This window comes from Neoarius graeffei, chromosome 2, assembly GCF_027579695.1.
Source record: "Neoarius graeffei isolate fNeoGra1 chromosome 2, fNeoGra1.pri, whole genome shotgun sequence".
Taxonomy (NCBI): domain Eukaryota; kingdom Metazoa; phylum Chordata; class Actinopteri; order Siluriformes; family Ariidae; genus Neoarius; species Neoarius graeffei.
In genome coordinates this window covers 86,839,507-86,855,887 of record NC_083570.1, presented here as the reverse complement: position 1 = coordinate 86,855,887, position 16,381 = coordinate 86,839,507, and the positions used below count along the sequence as shown (strand labels likewise).

At 37.4% G+C, this 16,381-nt stretch overlaps 1 protein-coding gene across 1 annotated transcript; it reads left to right on the top strand.

Moving 5' to 3' along the window:
- The first annotated feature begins 12,712 nt into the window (after positions 1–12,712).
- On the top strand, positions 12,713–15,526 carry il21 (interleukin 21). Its single transcript, XM_060910217.1, has 7 exons — positions 12,713–12,931; positions 13,072–13,169; positions 13,257–13,298; positions 14,308–14,433; positions 14,549–14,587; positions 14,700–14,783; positions 14,982–15,526. Exons 2-7 carry the CDS (start codon positions 13,137–13,139, stop codon positions 15,009–15,011), a joined length of 354 nt encoding a protein of 117 aa, XP_060766200.1. The 5' UTR covers positions 12,713–12,931; positions 13,072–13,136; the 3' UTR covers positions 15,012–15,526.
- Positions 15,527–16,381: the final 855 nt, after the last annotated feature.

The following is a 16,381-nucleotide window of genomic DNA, read 5'->3' as shown; positions in this document are numbered from 1 at the left end:
TTCTCTGTTGCCTTTTATTTTACAATGTGTAAAAATGATTAATTTAAAAAATAAGTTAGAAGAGAGAGAGAAAAAAAACAATTGTAGGTTCCAATAAGGGTGGCATGGTGGTGTTGTGATTAGTGCTGTCGCCTCACAGCAAGAAGGTCCGGGTTCGAGCCCCGTGGCCGGCGAGGGCCTTTCTGTGTGGAGTTTGCATGTTCTCCCCGTGTCCGCGTGGGTTTCCTCCGGGTGCTCCGGTTTCCCCCACAGTCCAAAGACATGCAGGTTAGGTTAACTGGTGACTCTAAATTGACCGTAGGTGTGAATGTGAGTGTGAATGGTTATCTGTGTATATGGTGGTGTTTACATTAGACCGTATCAGCGGATCATCAGATTAACGTTTTTAAAACGATTCGCGTGCACACAGCAGCACCAATACACGATTCGCGTGCACACAGCAACGCCAATATACGATTCGCGTGCACACAGCAACGCCAATACACGGATATGCTCGGCTCCGCAGGCATCCTGCACTCCAAATCACTCCGCCCTGAACAGCGAGTGCCCTCTGGAGGGTGCGCACTCCGGCCCTGCGCAGCTCACAGAGCGCGCGAGTGAAGCGCACGAGCAGTGATTCGGGACAAATAGCAGGAAGTGAAAGTCCGCGCCGTTTTTCAGCAGTCGCGTCACATGACCAACGTGGCATGACCAACGCCAGCGAATCAGGAAGGTGGATGTCACAGTGACGTTGTCCAATGACAACGTCAGCACGTGGCATGACCAACACCAGCGAATCAGGAAGGTGGATGTCACAGTGACGTTGTCCAATGACGACGTCAGCTAGAGCTCAGCACAGCGTATCCTCGTTTCTCAATGTTTACACAGCACCGGATCAGATACGTAATGGATTGAATACGTGGGCCCTGGCGGATTCAAGTTGTTCCGCCTGTGGAGTCGTTTCCCGGCGTTTTAATGTGAACGGACAGTGCATCCGCGACGAAAATGAGACGGATACAGTCTAATGTAAACACCACCTATGTGTCAGCCCTGCGATAACCTGGCGACTTGTCCAGGGTGTACCCCGCCTTTCGCCTGTAGTCAGCTGGGATAATGAGATGAGATGATCATAATAAAATTCATCCAGTCCTTTATTATGATAGTCAAGAATCAGCAAATGTCTGCATTTAAGGTTTTTTTTTTTTTTTTAATTCTGATGTCGGGCGGCACGGTGGTGTAGTGGTTAGCGCTGTCGCCTCACAGCAAGAAGGTCCTGGGTTCGAGCCCCGGGGCCGGCGAGGGCCTTTCTGTGTGGAGTTTGCATGTTCTCCCCGTGTCCGCGTGGGTTTCCTCCGGGTGCTCCGGTTTCCCCCACAGTCCAAAGACATGCAGGTTAGGTTAACTGGTGACTCTAAATTGACCGTAGGTGTGAATGTGAGTGTGAATGGTTGTCTGTGTCTATGTGTCAGCCCTGTGATGACCTGGCGACTTGTCCAGGGTGTACCCCGCCTTTCGCCCGTAGTCAGCTGGGATAGGCTCCAGCTTGCCTGCGACCCTGTAGAAGGATAAAGCGGCTAGAGATAATGAGATGAGATTCTGATGTCAAAATAAATTTTTGTCACACTATGTAAGTTACTGTTGAACTCTTTAACCCTCTTGCCTGTTCAGCTGGATACTTGAATTAGATTCTACTTTTGGAGAAGTGTATAGCAAGTAAGTAATAAAACAAAAGTTCTGCTGTTACAGGCAAGTAATCAACATCAGAGTCACTGCTACCACCTCAGAGTTGATCATTTTCCAATAATGGCATGTCCCACGTGTTTTATTCCTCTAACATCCATCCATTATCTGTAGCCGCTTATCCTGTACAGGGTCGCAGGCGAGCTGGATCCTATCTCAGCTGACGATGTGTGAGAGGCGGGGTACACCCTGGACAAGTCACCAGATCATCGCAGGGCTGACACATAGAGACACACAACCATTCACACTCACATTTACAGTCGATTTAGAGCTACCAATTAGCCTAACCTGCATGTCTTTGGACTATCCGGAGGAAACCCACACAGACAGGGAGAGAACATGCAAACTACACACAGAAAGGCCCCCGTCGGCCACTGGGCTCGAACCCAGGACCTTCTTGCTGTGAGGCGACAGTGCTGCCCAGTCCTCTAACAATAAACTTTATTTTATTCATGAACGATATGTTTTTAATTGTTTATAGTTCTATTTACAGTAGTTCATGCAACAGCTTCTTTTTTATGTTTCTTGAAATTAAATTTTTTTTTTTTTTAACTTACAAAACACTGATGCACACATGATGACTTCTGTATGTGCTAATTAATACCTGTTTACAGAAGTTATTAGCCTTAGATTATGTGGAGCGTCCATCATACAAGTCTCAGTGAATGTTAGAATAGAAATAACATTACTATTGAATGAGTGCAGTAATATTCTTAACCATTTAAAAACACGTTCTGACCAAATCAGATTCAAGAATTTAAATAATGACTGAATAATTAAACAGGAAGAGAGAGAGAGAGACTAAGTGGACTGTAAATATGACCTTTTCTTTCTGGGTTCAAACAACCGAGGGCCGAAATGATAATGATGTGAATAATAATAGTAATCATAATGGTGCTTTGGACTGAGACAATGAAAGCACATGAAAATGCAACGTTAAATGCATTATTGTTAGAATTCTGGCTAATCTTAACCAACCCTAATGGTGTTATTTTCAACAAATGTAAACCTGCAGAATGCAGTCAGTCTTGATTTGATGCAAATTTGCAAAACTATAAAACATGCTTTTGAAAATGGCTAGACCTTTACTTATATATATATATATATATGAGTCCTGCAGATGTGACTTTAAAGATTAGTCAGTGTACAGAAGTGATGCACATCATGTGGCAGACCATCAGCAGTGAAAACAATATGACTCAGTGTCTTTAAGCAAAATGAACTGAGAATTAATGAAATGACTCAATACAGATGACTAATATGTCAGTAAAAGTGATTCTGAACTTTAAAGGTTTAAGGATGAAGCCAGTAATCACAGTGAGGCAAGCCTGATCACAGCATGCTAAAATAATTGAAGAATAATGCATTTCAGCATGAACCAAGAAGGAAATACACTTCTCTGTAATAACAATAATAAAAAACTACTTGCCCAAATCATGTCTACCTGAGTTATAAACAGGAATTTTGTCATGGTGCTTATTTTCCGAGCCCTTAGCGAAATGCTGAAGCGTTGGAGGGCTGTCGGAGTGTGGGGTGAAAGTCCTGTTTACCAGTTTCAGTAACCAAAAAAACTCAAAACGGAAAGAAGGAAACAGTGAAATGATGAAATACTGTACGTCGACCTATCAAAATTTTTTATCACCACCTCAGCATCTCAAATATGACCTCCATGATGGGCCACTGAATCAACATTATGATTAGTAAAACGGAATAATCTCTTAGCCATCCTTTAAATGTTGTCAAGGACATGTTTAGCAGCATGTGAAAGGGAACATGATCACATGTTGTTTATGTGCACTATTTGTATTGGCCAGCTCTGTTCCATGCACAATTTTAGATGATACAATGCTTTTCAACATAAAATGATTGAAAATTGATTATCAATGAATGCGGCAGTTGTGCGTTCAAACATCATAGTGGTTGTGGTTGTTTCTGTTGAAAAGCACATGAAAACATCCCAGATTCTATAACGTCTGCCTTTATTTTATTCACTTGCATCAAATCTGTTCAGTTTTGATTTGACCCACAGTTATATTCTCATAATGTTTAATTACAATCTGATCCGAGTGCTGTCTTACAACATACACATACTTTATCAAAATGGAAAAGAGCTCTTCACAGTTAACTTTAAAGCCACCTCGCTGCACTGTCAAAGCGTGCCCCACTTTAATGCCATTCCCCCAGCTCTTAGAGGAAAATTAGCTTTGAAGTTGCGAATACAACTCCCACATGCAACGATCTGGACAAGAACTGGCCTTCAACTTCCTCTAAATCTCTTCGTTTCCACAACAACAACAGCCTAAAATGCTTGAAGCAAACGGCTGTCAGTTAACCCTTAAAGGTCAGGAATGTGTCACCATTTCACAACAGATGAACAGAAATAGTATTAATAACCCTCAGTATAGAAGACCCCTCAGTGTAAATCTGTGAGCTCACACTCACAACTGCTGATCACTCCAAATGGTATGTACTCCACATGTTTGATATTTTAGAGGATTTGACTTAGCACTGATCAGTGAACATGTTATAGAAGTCATGTATGTAGCCTATATATGATGCTATGAACGGTCAGGATAGTCAAATCAATGTTAACTGGTTTCATTCATTTTTATGAAACATGTTTGAAGTGAATTTGAACCATAAACGCCACTGTTTATTATTTACATATTGATCTGAAAACATTATTCAGTAAATAATGTGATGCTAATAAGAGCACTGTGTAGTCTGGACCTGCTGGGAGTTTAAAGGGTTAAAATGGCACTGTACATATAAATACTGTGTGCTGTGTGAATAAAGGAAGTATACAGTGGTTAGGGTATGTGGCATCAATGCTCATCAACCATCTAAAGCTGATGTTTTCACAAGGAACTGAGGATAGGATGTTACTATTATTATTAGTCATTTGTCACTTCTAGATAGCCTTATCATAAATGTCATTACAAAAAATCAGTTTTTGTGTCTACAAAGTGAGAATGTAATTTCATTTTCTAAACCTATCCTGTCCTGTCCTGTACTGTGGGAAAATTTAGAAAGCAGCCACCGTCTTTATAAAGACTTGGGTACGAAATGTAGATATGGCAAATAAAGCATTAGTCACACTATTGTGACTGTGAGTTCACTGATGAACTCTTAACCCCTTAACTAATCATCTCTGCGCTTGGATCATGTTCTATGTTCAGCCGAGTGTCTAACAAATAAACAAACATAAGAAATTATAAGGGGCTGAAGAAGCGAGATTATTAGCGTAGTGTAATGAGATCTTGTCTTTCTGCGTTCAAATAAACCAGAGGACAAAATGCCCCAACAATTATATTTCTATTTTATGATTATAAACAATAATGGTGCTTTGGACTGAGACAATGACAGCGTATGTGCGTGCAAATTAAAATATACTTTTGTTATAATTTTGGCCAATTCTAACCAACTTTAATGATGAGTTCATATTTAATGAATGTAAACCAGCATTATTATTATTATTATTATTATTATTATTATTATTATTACCACCATAGTAATTATCTGAATAATATGTATCAATGTGATAATAATAATAATAATAATAATAATAATAATAATAATAATAATAAAAGTTTTGTATATAATTATTAAATATTTTTATAATGTATTAGCGCATGGTAAATAATAATACTATTTTAATAAATATTAATAAAACTATTTCTTCAACAACAGCAATAATAATAATAATAATAATAATAATAATAATAATAATAAAAGTTTTGTATATAATTATTAAATATTTTTATAATGTATTAGCGCATGGTAAATAATAATACTATTTTAATAAATATTAATAAAACTATTTCTTCAACAACAACAACAACAGCAATAATAATAATAATAATAATAATAATAATAATAATAAAAGCATTAAGAACTCTTGGTTTTGGTAGTTTGCTGTTCATCCGAGAAAAAAACAAAGTTGTATTTTTCTTTGAATTAATCTGTACAAGAGTTTTGCCACTACTTGTAGTCCCCTGGTAAACAAAGCAGAGCGGGTTTTTTTTTTTACATTTTTAAATGAATAGAGGCAGCTGTGTGCTACTCTTTATACTCTCAAAGAAGCAGATAAGTGCAAACAAAACCAGGCAATGCAGGATATAACATGTTTCAGGATTCATAGATGTTTCACAATTCAAAATTTTTTGATGACGAAAGATCTCAGATGACGCTAAATTTAAACTCAGCCTTGGTTAAGCTACAAATTACTATTGCGGAATTATAATTAAAGACCGCTGATAGAGGCAAGGGTTCCATGTCAGTAGGGCACAAACAAGCACGTAAACCAACTATTCCTAGTGTAGAGAGACACCCATAGAGGCCATCCCCCACCTACACCCTGCCGCCTTCCTGCACACTTACCGTAATATCCGCAAAATCGGCCTGCAACAGGTTCTCACTCTGAATAATACTGAACCATTTCTGTCCTTTCATATTCACACCATACCAATATCACATCAATACCCACAGACTGTGTGTGTGTGTGTGTGTGTGTGTGTGTGTGTGTGTGTGTGTGTGTGTGTGTGTGTAGTTGTACATGCATAAATGTATACCTGTGTATGAATTACTACCCTTGGTAAAGATAAAAAAGAAAAAGAAAAAAATGTCTTTGTGGTGAATTATCTTAATCTTACACTGTAAATAGAATTTTTATGGACAAAATGTAAATGAAGCATGTTCTCATTCATATTTTACTCTTTGAAGGTTAAAAAGTGTTTAGGAACTCAGTCAGTCATCCATGACTTCCTATTTCACTGGAGTATAAATATGTCAGGCCAAATTCCCTTAATCATTCATCAGCATGGAGCAGACTGGAGAATACACCAATGAAAGAATGGTAGTGAGCTTCATAAATCAGACGGTGCCCTATATTTAAAAAAAAAAAAAAACCTACTCAGCTAAAAATACCCTTATCCAGTGGACAGTGACATATGCACACGAACATGAAGAGAACTTCTCAATAAAAGCTTGAATCTAAAGGTACCACTGACATTTGCATATTATTATTATTATTATTATTATTATTATTATTATTATTATTATTATACATGACAATGAATGCAAGTAAACCAAACTGAAAGAGACGCTGTGGTGTTTTTTCTCTGAATATTTATACATGAATCATTCTGAGAAATTTCTAAAGAATTAGCTTTAAAGTGCTATCTGGAAACAGTGCAGACAAAGTGAACTGAAAATAACACTCGAGTCTGTCTGGTTAATGAGAATCTGAGTTGATTGACTCATTGTGTTTGTAGCCATCAGCCAATTTCTGTTGGCAAAATGCCATTTTTATGCAGCTGTAATTGACCACTACAAAAGCGTGCGCTTAGAAAGCAGCCCACACAATAACCACAAACTCAACTAATAAACTGTTTACCACAAGCACAAGTGAAACAGCAGGCAGGAGAGAACTGCACTGTCTGTATCATGTGTACATTTGTAAATGCGGGACAGCAGGTGTGTGAAGGTAAATAACCAAGTTTTGGTAAAATGGCTGGTTTCTTTTGACTCACAGCTCAGCTTTTCATACTTTGAATTCTAAATTAAATATTCAAATCCTGTGGTTTGTAGGGTTTTTTTTATTTTATTTAGAAAACTGGTGAGTAAGAATTCTGTGTAGTCACTTTGAGAAAATGAACCCAAATTTAGACTGACTGCTTATTTCTGATGGAAATATGACAACAGAAGCTGACAAATCATGGGCTATCCCATGTCACTTATCTCTTCTTTAATCATCTTTTCGGGGTCTTTCCCATTACAATTGACCTCACACTTCTCACTGCATTTGGAATAAAATGTATTCCTTTTTGCTATATTTATAGAAATGCAAAATCTCTGATATTCCATGAAGCATTCATAATGCCGAAAGCACATTTTTCTTTACACTGTACATTTTTTGGTCTTTCTTTCTTTCTTTCTTTCTTTCTTTCTTTCTTTCTTTCTTTCTTTCTTTCTTTTGTATACAATGAAATACATTAAAGACAAACTAATGTCAGGTATTTGCAAGATACAAATGTGGACAAATAAAGAAGAAATAAAGCAGAACTAAAGAAGATCTGAGTATAACATGACACTTTCATTTTATTAATAAAATACAACCCCAGTTCCAAAAAAGTTGGGACACTGTTTAAAACATAAATAAAAACAGAATGTGAAGATTTGCAAATCATGGAAACCCTATATTTCATTGAAAATAGTACAAAGACGACATATCAAATGTTGAAACTGAGAAATTTTATTGTTTTTTGAAAAATATATGCTCATTTTGAATTTAATGTCAGCAACACATTTCAGAAAAGTTGGGACAGGGGCAACCAAAGCCTGAAAAAGTTGTGTAATGCTAAAAAAAAACAACTAAATTTGTTTAATTGGCAACAGGTCAGTAACATGATTGATATAAAAACAGCATCCCAGAGAGGTGGAATCTCTCAGAAGTAAAGATGGGGAGGGGTTCACCGCTCTGTGAAAGACAGCGTGAGGAAACAGTGCAACAATTTAAGAATAACGTTCCTCAATGTAAAATTGCGAAGAATTTGAGGATCACATCATCTATGGTACATAATATCATTAAAAGATTCAGAGAATCTGGAGAAATCTCTGTATGCAAGAGACAAGGCTGAAAACTGGCATTGGGTGCCTGTGATCTTCAGGCCCTCAGGAGACACTGCATTAAAAGCAGACACGTGTCTGTAGTGGAAATCAGTGTATGGGCTCAGGAACACTTCAGAAAACCATCATCTGTGAAAACAGTTCATTACTGCATCCACAAATACAAATTAAAACCAGATATAAACAATATCCAGAAACACTGGCACCTTCTCTGGGCCCAAGCTCTTTTACGATGGACTGAGGCGAAGTGGAAAATTGTTCCAAGGTCTGATGAATAAAAAGCAAAAATTCTTTATGAACACCACGTCCTCCAGGCTAAAGAGGAGAGGGACCATCCGGCTTGTTATCAGTGCACAATTCAATAGCCAGCATCTGTGATGGTATGAGGGTGCATTAGTGCACATGACATGGGTAGCTTGTACATCTGGGAAGGCATTATTAATGCTGAATGATATATACACTTTTTAGAGCAATATGCTGCCATCCAGACAAAATCTTTTTCAGGGAAGGCCTTCTTTCTTTCAGCAAGACAATGCCAAACCGCTTTCTGCACATATTAAAATGGCGTGGCTCCGTAGTAACAGAGTCCGGGTGCTAAACTGGCCTGCCTGCAGTCTAGACCTGTCTCCCATTTAAAATGTTTGGCATATTATGAAGCATAAAATACAACAAAGAAGACTCCGAACTGTTGAGCAACTGAAATTGTATATCAGGCAAGAATGGGGCAACATTTCTCTTTCAAAACTACAGCAATTGGTCTACTCAGTTCCCAAATGTTTATAGAGTGTTGTTAAAAATAGAGGTGATGCAACACAGTGGTAAACATGCTCCTGTCCTGACTTTTCTGAAACGTGTTGCTGACATCAAATTCAAAATGAGCATACATTTTTCAAAAAACAATACAATTTGATATGTTTTGATATATCAAAAAACATTTGATATGTTGTCTTTGGACTATTTTCAATGAAATATAGGGTTTCCATGATTTTCAAATGATCATATTGCGTTTTTATTTACAGTTTACACAGTGTCCCAACTTTTTTGGAATTGGGGTTGTAGAAACGAGTACTCATGAACAGTTTGTGGAATAGCATGGGAACTGAACATATGATAACATAATTGGCCATTTTATAAAGTATACCTACTGTACATGTCACTTTTTAAACATACAATCAGACTGTAGGGCATCTGTTGCTCTTCACAATGTACTGGCCTTTCTACCTTTACTTTACCTCTCTCCCAACTCCATCATTCGAAACAGAACTACAACAGGACCAGAGCTGACCAGATTTTATTTGGGTGTTTAACCATTCTCAGCACAACACTGACACTAACATGATACACTCGGGGGAAAATGTTAAATCTGGAAGCTGTAAGTGGTTCCTTGGTTATCCTTTTGGGCTTTTAAAAAAAACAAAACCTACAACATAGTGTATAATTGGTATGAATGGATCTGGTACAGTAACTTTCAATGTCACTACTGGATTAAGAACCAACCAAAAATATTCAGTCAGCAGCAGTGCAACACCACAATCAACACGGTGGCTGTTTAACACAAGTCCCGTCCCTCAGCAGTGTTGATAAAGACATTAGCAATTATTCTATCCACATTCACTGGATATGAGCAATTGTATGCTCTGACTGGCTACTCTACTACTAGGATATCAACTCATACAGTATACCATGAGTAGAGAAAACAAAATGGTGGAGTATGTTGCTGAACCAACTGAGGATGAAATAAAAACTCTACTCGAAAACAAAAACACAAAAAATACAAAAAAAAAGCAAAAAATATGGATTAAAAGTATTTGATGGTGAGAACATTCATTCAGCCATCCATTATCCATAACCACTTATCCTGTGCAGGGTCGCAGGTAAGCTAGAGCCTATCCCAACTGACTATGGGCGAGAGGCGGGGTACACCCTGGACACGTCGCGAGATCATCGCTGGCACATAGAGACAAACAGCCATTCACACTCACATTCGCACCTACGGTCAATTTAGAGCCACCAGTTAACCTAACCTGCATGTCTTTGGACTGTGGGGGAAACCGGAGCACCCGGAGGAAACCCACACAGACACGGGGAGAACATGCAAACTCCACACAGAAAGGCCCCCATTGGCCACTAGGCTCAAACCCAGAACCTTCTTGCTGTGAGGCGACAGCGCTAACCACTGCACCACCATGCTGCCTGGTGAGAACGTATCTTTTTTTATTTTTCAAGAATTATTATTCTTGAATTCTTCTAAGCATTTTTCACAAATCGCTGCTCTCATTTTGCTGGTTTATTTACCTTTTAAGTGGAAATTATTTAATCGGATGTTTTGTATAAAGTTTTTATTCATCGAATTTGCAAAAAATAAAAATGCTGTTTCTCAAAGTCCAGTGAATGTGGATAGAATAAAGCAATTATTCCACTTGATCTTGTTATATGTGGCTTACAGCTGACTCAGCACTATGTGCCTCATTGGGTATCAGCTCATGTATGACTCAATTTAGTGGAATAACTGTTAAATATGTTTGGCCTATTAGATTCTTTCACTGATTTATGCTCAGATACAGGGCACTTAGAGACGTTAGACGTGATTGGAGAAATGTGCATGTCCAGTAACCGGAGTAGCTTGAAAACTTATTTGACACCTGAAAAAAAATAAAAATAAAATAATTTGAGACAAATACATTATCCCCACAATATTGACACCATTCTATCAGATTTTAAAAGCCTTTCGTGGGTCTGAAAAGCCTTTAAAATCTTGTTTATCCATTCCTGGTTTTGTAATGAAGAGTTTTGCTAAGAAGTTCACTTGTGCAAAGTGACAAAGTTTACTAGAAGGTCTTGGGACAGAGGACTAACAGGAGTACAGGATTGATGCTAATTTAAATTATTTTCTTTAACAATATGTTTTATTTCTGTTACCTCTAATTCCTAGAAAATGATTGTCTGTCAATCTAAAATGTACTTGTTTCTACTGACACACTAACATGTGATTTTAAACATTTCTTCATTTCAGTTTATTATACAGTAGTTCTTTTCTTTTGGGTTACAGAGAAAATGCTGCTATTTTCCCCACACAAACTGTTCAGTTTCTTATTCTTTAAATTACTTGGTTAAATTACTTAAATTACTTAAATTAAACGTGTTAGTTCATATGTTTAAAATCTTTTTTTTTTTTTGCAAAGCTGCTTTACGACAATGTCTATTGTTAAAAGCACTATACAGGTAAACTGGTTTGACTTCATTAATACTGAATGAACACGAATACATTTTGTTTGACTTATTTGACCAATACTAATTTTTCAACAAGTTTTTTTGCTTTGACCACATTTCCTTTAAGTGCACATTTGCGTTTAACACTACCAACCACAGACAACCATCGCTCTGTCTCTCTCTCTCTCTCTCTCTCATCTGAATAGAGGCATGAAATGATTTATCCAATGGCATCATATCAATATGTAAATATGTAAATATTATGAATTTTTACTGTGATTTTTTTGTTATTTAGGCTCTCTTAGTCTGCATATCACATCACTCTTAGATTTTTACATTATTTCATGCACATATACACTTAGATATAGACATGATGACAGGAGGGAAGTTGTGAGTCATTCTGGTTGTAGCTGAATATACACTCTCTTCCATGAGCTGAGACAGAGACTCCATGTATGGGGTGAGGAATCCCCGTTGTGATTGCATACGCAGCCGGCCTCTCTCCAGCAGCCTGGGGGTCACCTGGGCTTTTCCCTTCAGTAATGACACTATGGGCATATGGTATGATCCCATCCCCCACCCACCACTTCCTGTTCACTCAAGACCAGCAATTACACAGGCTTGACTGTGAGCTCATTTCCTTTGTGTTGATATGCACTACTGATTATGTCACAAGGAACTGACCTGTCACAACCACAACTGAAGATGACATGCTCAAATTCCTATGTGCATGCGCACACACACACAAAGCTGTCTGTTGCAATCAGATACAGATGAAATGAATAAATTAATAAATGTTACAAGCAAAAAGAAAAACAAATTATAGACATGTTTGCATGAACATGTGAGATTTTCACAGATCATCTTCTCAATGCAATTTAAATAATATATCTGCTTCTTTCAGAGGAACATTTCATCACAAATAGACTATTTTTATCTCACACATAGAAAAAAGCGCATTAAACGGACTTCCTGTTGTTGTCTTGAATCAACACAATGTGTGTGTGGGAAGACATCGAAAAAGCACCTTTTTACGTTGACATCCAATCAGTCGCACCTATATCTCATATATGTGTGCTCACAAACACACACGGACCTGCTGCTGATTCAAAATGAGAAGAGCACTTCGTAGTTTCCTGCCAAGTGTGCAGAAAGTCTAGGTCAGGTTCACACACACACACACGCAAGTACACACACCAAGTACACAAAAAAAAACTCTCGCATCCGTACAACCCCCGCGCAACGATTCTCTCTCGATGACAGTCGTAACGGAGTCAATGGAAAAGAAAAAGTCATTAGTCACTGTTTGTCCCTGAAGTTTTCCAGTATCAACCAAGACGTGGTTTTCCTGCGTCCCGAAGGATCCTATATAAAGGTAAGTGTACACCTGTCTCCAGTATGAACGCAACTGTTTAAACGCATCTTTAGCCTATTTGAGTTCGGATCAGTCTAAGTCAATCATATCGACAAACATGAGGACGACTTTCTCTTGTCTTCTGTGTGTTCTGCTCGTAGCAGCATGCTGGGCTCAAGTGACATCTGCTAATAATAAACTTACTCTACAACTGCTCAACCAAGCCATGGACCTCCTCAGACCAGTTATTAAAGAAAAGGTTAGTTGTTTGTTTCACATGTTTGGTCAATTTGCTTACATGACATAGTGCCCAATTTAACAGGTTTGATTTTATTCCATTTTGCAGGACAACGGCATGCTTCTCCACTCACCAACCAATGATATCAAGGTAAGAAAGGCAACTTTTGGACTGTTTATTAGCTAGCATTTAAGTTGGAATATCTAGGCGCAGAGTAAAGAAATTCATCAGGACTATGCCTATTTTTCAGTGATACATTTTGAATCATATTTACATAATAGTATTTCTATTTGCATTCTTTTCTGAAGTTGGGAAATGATTTTAAGCAACTTTTAAGTGTATAATTCAGGGCACGTTTTATTTACTAATACAAATCCTCTGCAGTAAATCAGACAGACTCTATAACCACTTTGTGCAAATAAATTTTTACAACCCACTGGGAGAGAAAAGATGCATTTTTGATTTGAGTTTAAAAATTTTTAGGTGCTTTTGGTTTCTATCTCACTTGTGACGAAGAGTCAAATAGAAAGTAACTCATGCAAGAGTTTGGAGAAAGTGTACCTAATTTAGGAGAAATTTGATGAGTAATGAAACAGCAGCACATCTGTGGGCTGCCCGAATGGCCGAGTGGTTTCACTTCTTTCTGCAGTTGACCTTCTGAGTTCACTAATGGCCATCTATTGTGGTGTTGAGAGTCTCAGTCTAACGGTGTAGATTTGCTCAGGGGAAGAATATAAGGCAAAATAAGAACAAAATAAGACAAAAGTTCAGACACTGTTTTTTTTTCCTGGATGCCTCTCTGTAGTGTCACTGAAAGCTCTGAAATTACATGGTTTTGTGCGGAAATTATGATGTTTCCCTGCCAGTTCTGTGAAGTGAGCTTTAGAGTCAGGAGGGGGAATTCAGAATAAAGAAATAGGCAGTACTGTTTCTCTATTGCTGATAGACTTTTTCCAGTGTGTCCTGAAGCAAAAGTTAACAGATTTGCATTTACTAGTCTTATCACATTCAACACCTTTTTAATGGATTGTCTAAGATCAAGTATATAATTAAATGCACTGCTATTTAAGAGACATTGGATTTCAAGAGAATTAGATGGTTAAATAAGGATAAATCAGTTCATTTATGAAATGGTTTGTTTGTTTGTTTGTTTGTTTAGGAGTGCTGCTCTCAGTCTGCTCTCCAGTGCTTCAAGAATGGCCTGAGCACCATCATCCATAAGAATACACCGAAAATGAACATACTGATGAAGAAACTGCACAGAAATCTGAGCAAGCTTACCAATGTGAGTAGAAATTCACATAAATCATCATCGTTCATTCTTATAAACAACTTCATTCATTCATAACCTGACAAGAAAAGCATCGCTAATGGATTTGCTCGTGTTGTCTTTGTTGTAGATGAATAGCATGAACACCTGCACTGAACAGGAAATAAAGGTGAGATTTCAAAACATTTGAAATTCCATGATATGGATGTGTGATTTGAGACTTTGGCCCACGTTGCTGAATACTGAATACTGATCTCTATCTGACTGGCGTTCCTTTGCAGAATGTCATGTGCATGCCCTGTGACTCCTACCCAACGGTCAACAGCAAAGAATTTCTGACTAATTTACAGTCGCATCTGCAGAAGGTTAGTTCACACAAACACACAAATACCTTCACAAGTACACTTAATAATACACTTGGGCTGTTTCTCTGTTCTTTTGTTTTGTTTTTAAACAATGGTTCAGCCTAATTAACAGGAAATGTCAAGTTGTCCGTTAAAAAACAGAAACTTTGAAGCATAAAGTTGACTCCCATTGAGTAATATCTATAAACTGTTTTGCAGGCTTACACTCTCCAGCTTCAAAAAGCATGATGATGATGATGATGATGATGACGTGAATGTGTGGACGACACTACCTCATGAAACCCTGATCTAAAGCACTCTGGATCAATTCATTTATTTATTGCCTATTTATTTATTATTTTTAAAATTTCTTTTTGTATTACAATATTCTGAGAAATGCCTTAATATTTGTAGAATTTCTGATATGTTGGCAGTGCTGTTCAGCAGTTTTCTTTCGGGTAATTTTAATTAATACTGTGTTCACATTGTAGGATATGATACATTTCTCCACGTATATACTGTATGATATAGTATTAATAGTTAAAAACCAGTACAAGAGAAAATACTCAAAAGAAGACCTGATGCTGCTATAGCACCTCCTAATGCATGGGCAAAATAATGACATTTTTTGCACTTGCATGCTCAGGTCTTTTCCAAGACAGCAAAAAATAAAATAAAGTAAAAAGTTTGGTTCACATTGTCAACTGAAGTATCTTCAAGAATGAAAGAAACAATGTCTCATAATGAGATTTTATGTATTACATATTTACCCATTTAATTCATTGTTCTATTGTTTTGTATTTATTTACTATTAAAAGTATTTTGCTGAAATCATAACTGTGGATATTGGTGATTCTTTTGAAAAACAACACCACATTCTCCACAACAAAGACACATCAGGATCAATACAGCCACTTTAATCAGTGGTGGCTTTTCACCCACCTGCTTACATGCAAATTTTAGGCTTCAGAAAACCTGAATAGTTGGCAAATTTCACAGAAAAATACTTCTATACTGGACTAAGATGGACAATTTGTCGTATTGATGAAGAGAAGAAGTGATAAAGGATGATGGAAACTATGATGAACTGAATGTTTCCATGACTGGTGCTTGTTTGATTGCGTCTAGTTGCTCCTCATCAGACTGTTAACAAAACACTGGTAGATGGAAACACAGAACATTCACACTTTCTGTGATGGTTTTTCTGAAATTCACATCACACCTGCTCAAGATTTGTCTCGTAGCCTGGGAAAACCCTTCTCGTGGTGAAATTGTAACATTTTCTATTATATATGGTTCTGAAAATTAAAAGTAAAATTATAGCACTTGGTTAACCCCAAAAATGAAAACAGAGAAAATTTAAATATCCTATTCCAGTTCCACTGAGAGACACAAACACACTGCTTGTCTAAATGCAACCACTATTTACTGACTTTATTTACAATAAAAAACATCATACATTTATAATTGATAATGAGTTATCAACCTGATCATCTGCATCATCCACATTCATCTCTGTCTCATCACCAGAGGTAAAAGTCACCAGCCCCATTATTGTCTTTTCACTCAACTGATCTCCGTTTGCTTGGTGCTGAAATTATTACTCATTATTAATTCAC

Excerpts from the sequence above, each read along its gene's own strand:
- il21 (XM_060910217.1), top strand. The coding sequence starts at position 13,137 with ATGGACCTCCTCAGACCAGTTATTAAAGAAAAG. Across the intron at positions 14,588-14,699 it reads GCACTGAACAGGAAATAAAG|AATGTCATGTGCATGCCCTG; the intron begins GTGAGATTTCAA and ends GTTCCTTTGCAG. Across the intron at positions 14,784-14,981 it reads TACAGTCGCATCTGCAGAAG|GCTTACACTCTCCAGCTTCA; the intron begins GTTAGTTCACAC and ends ACTGTTTTGCAG.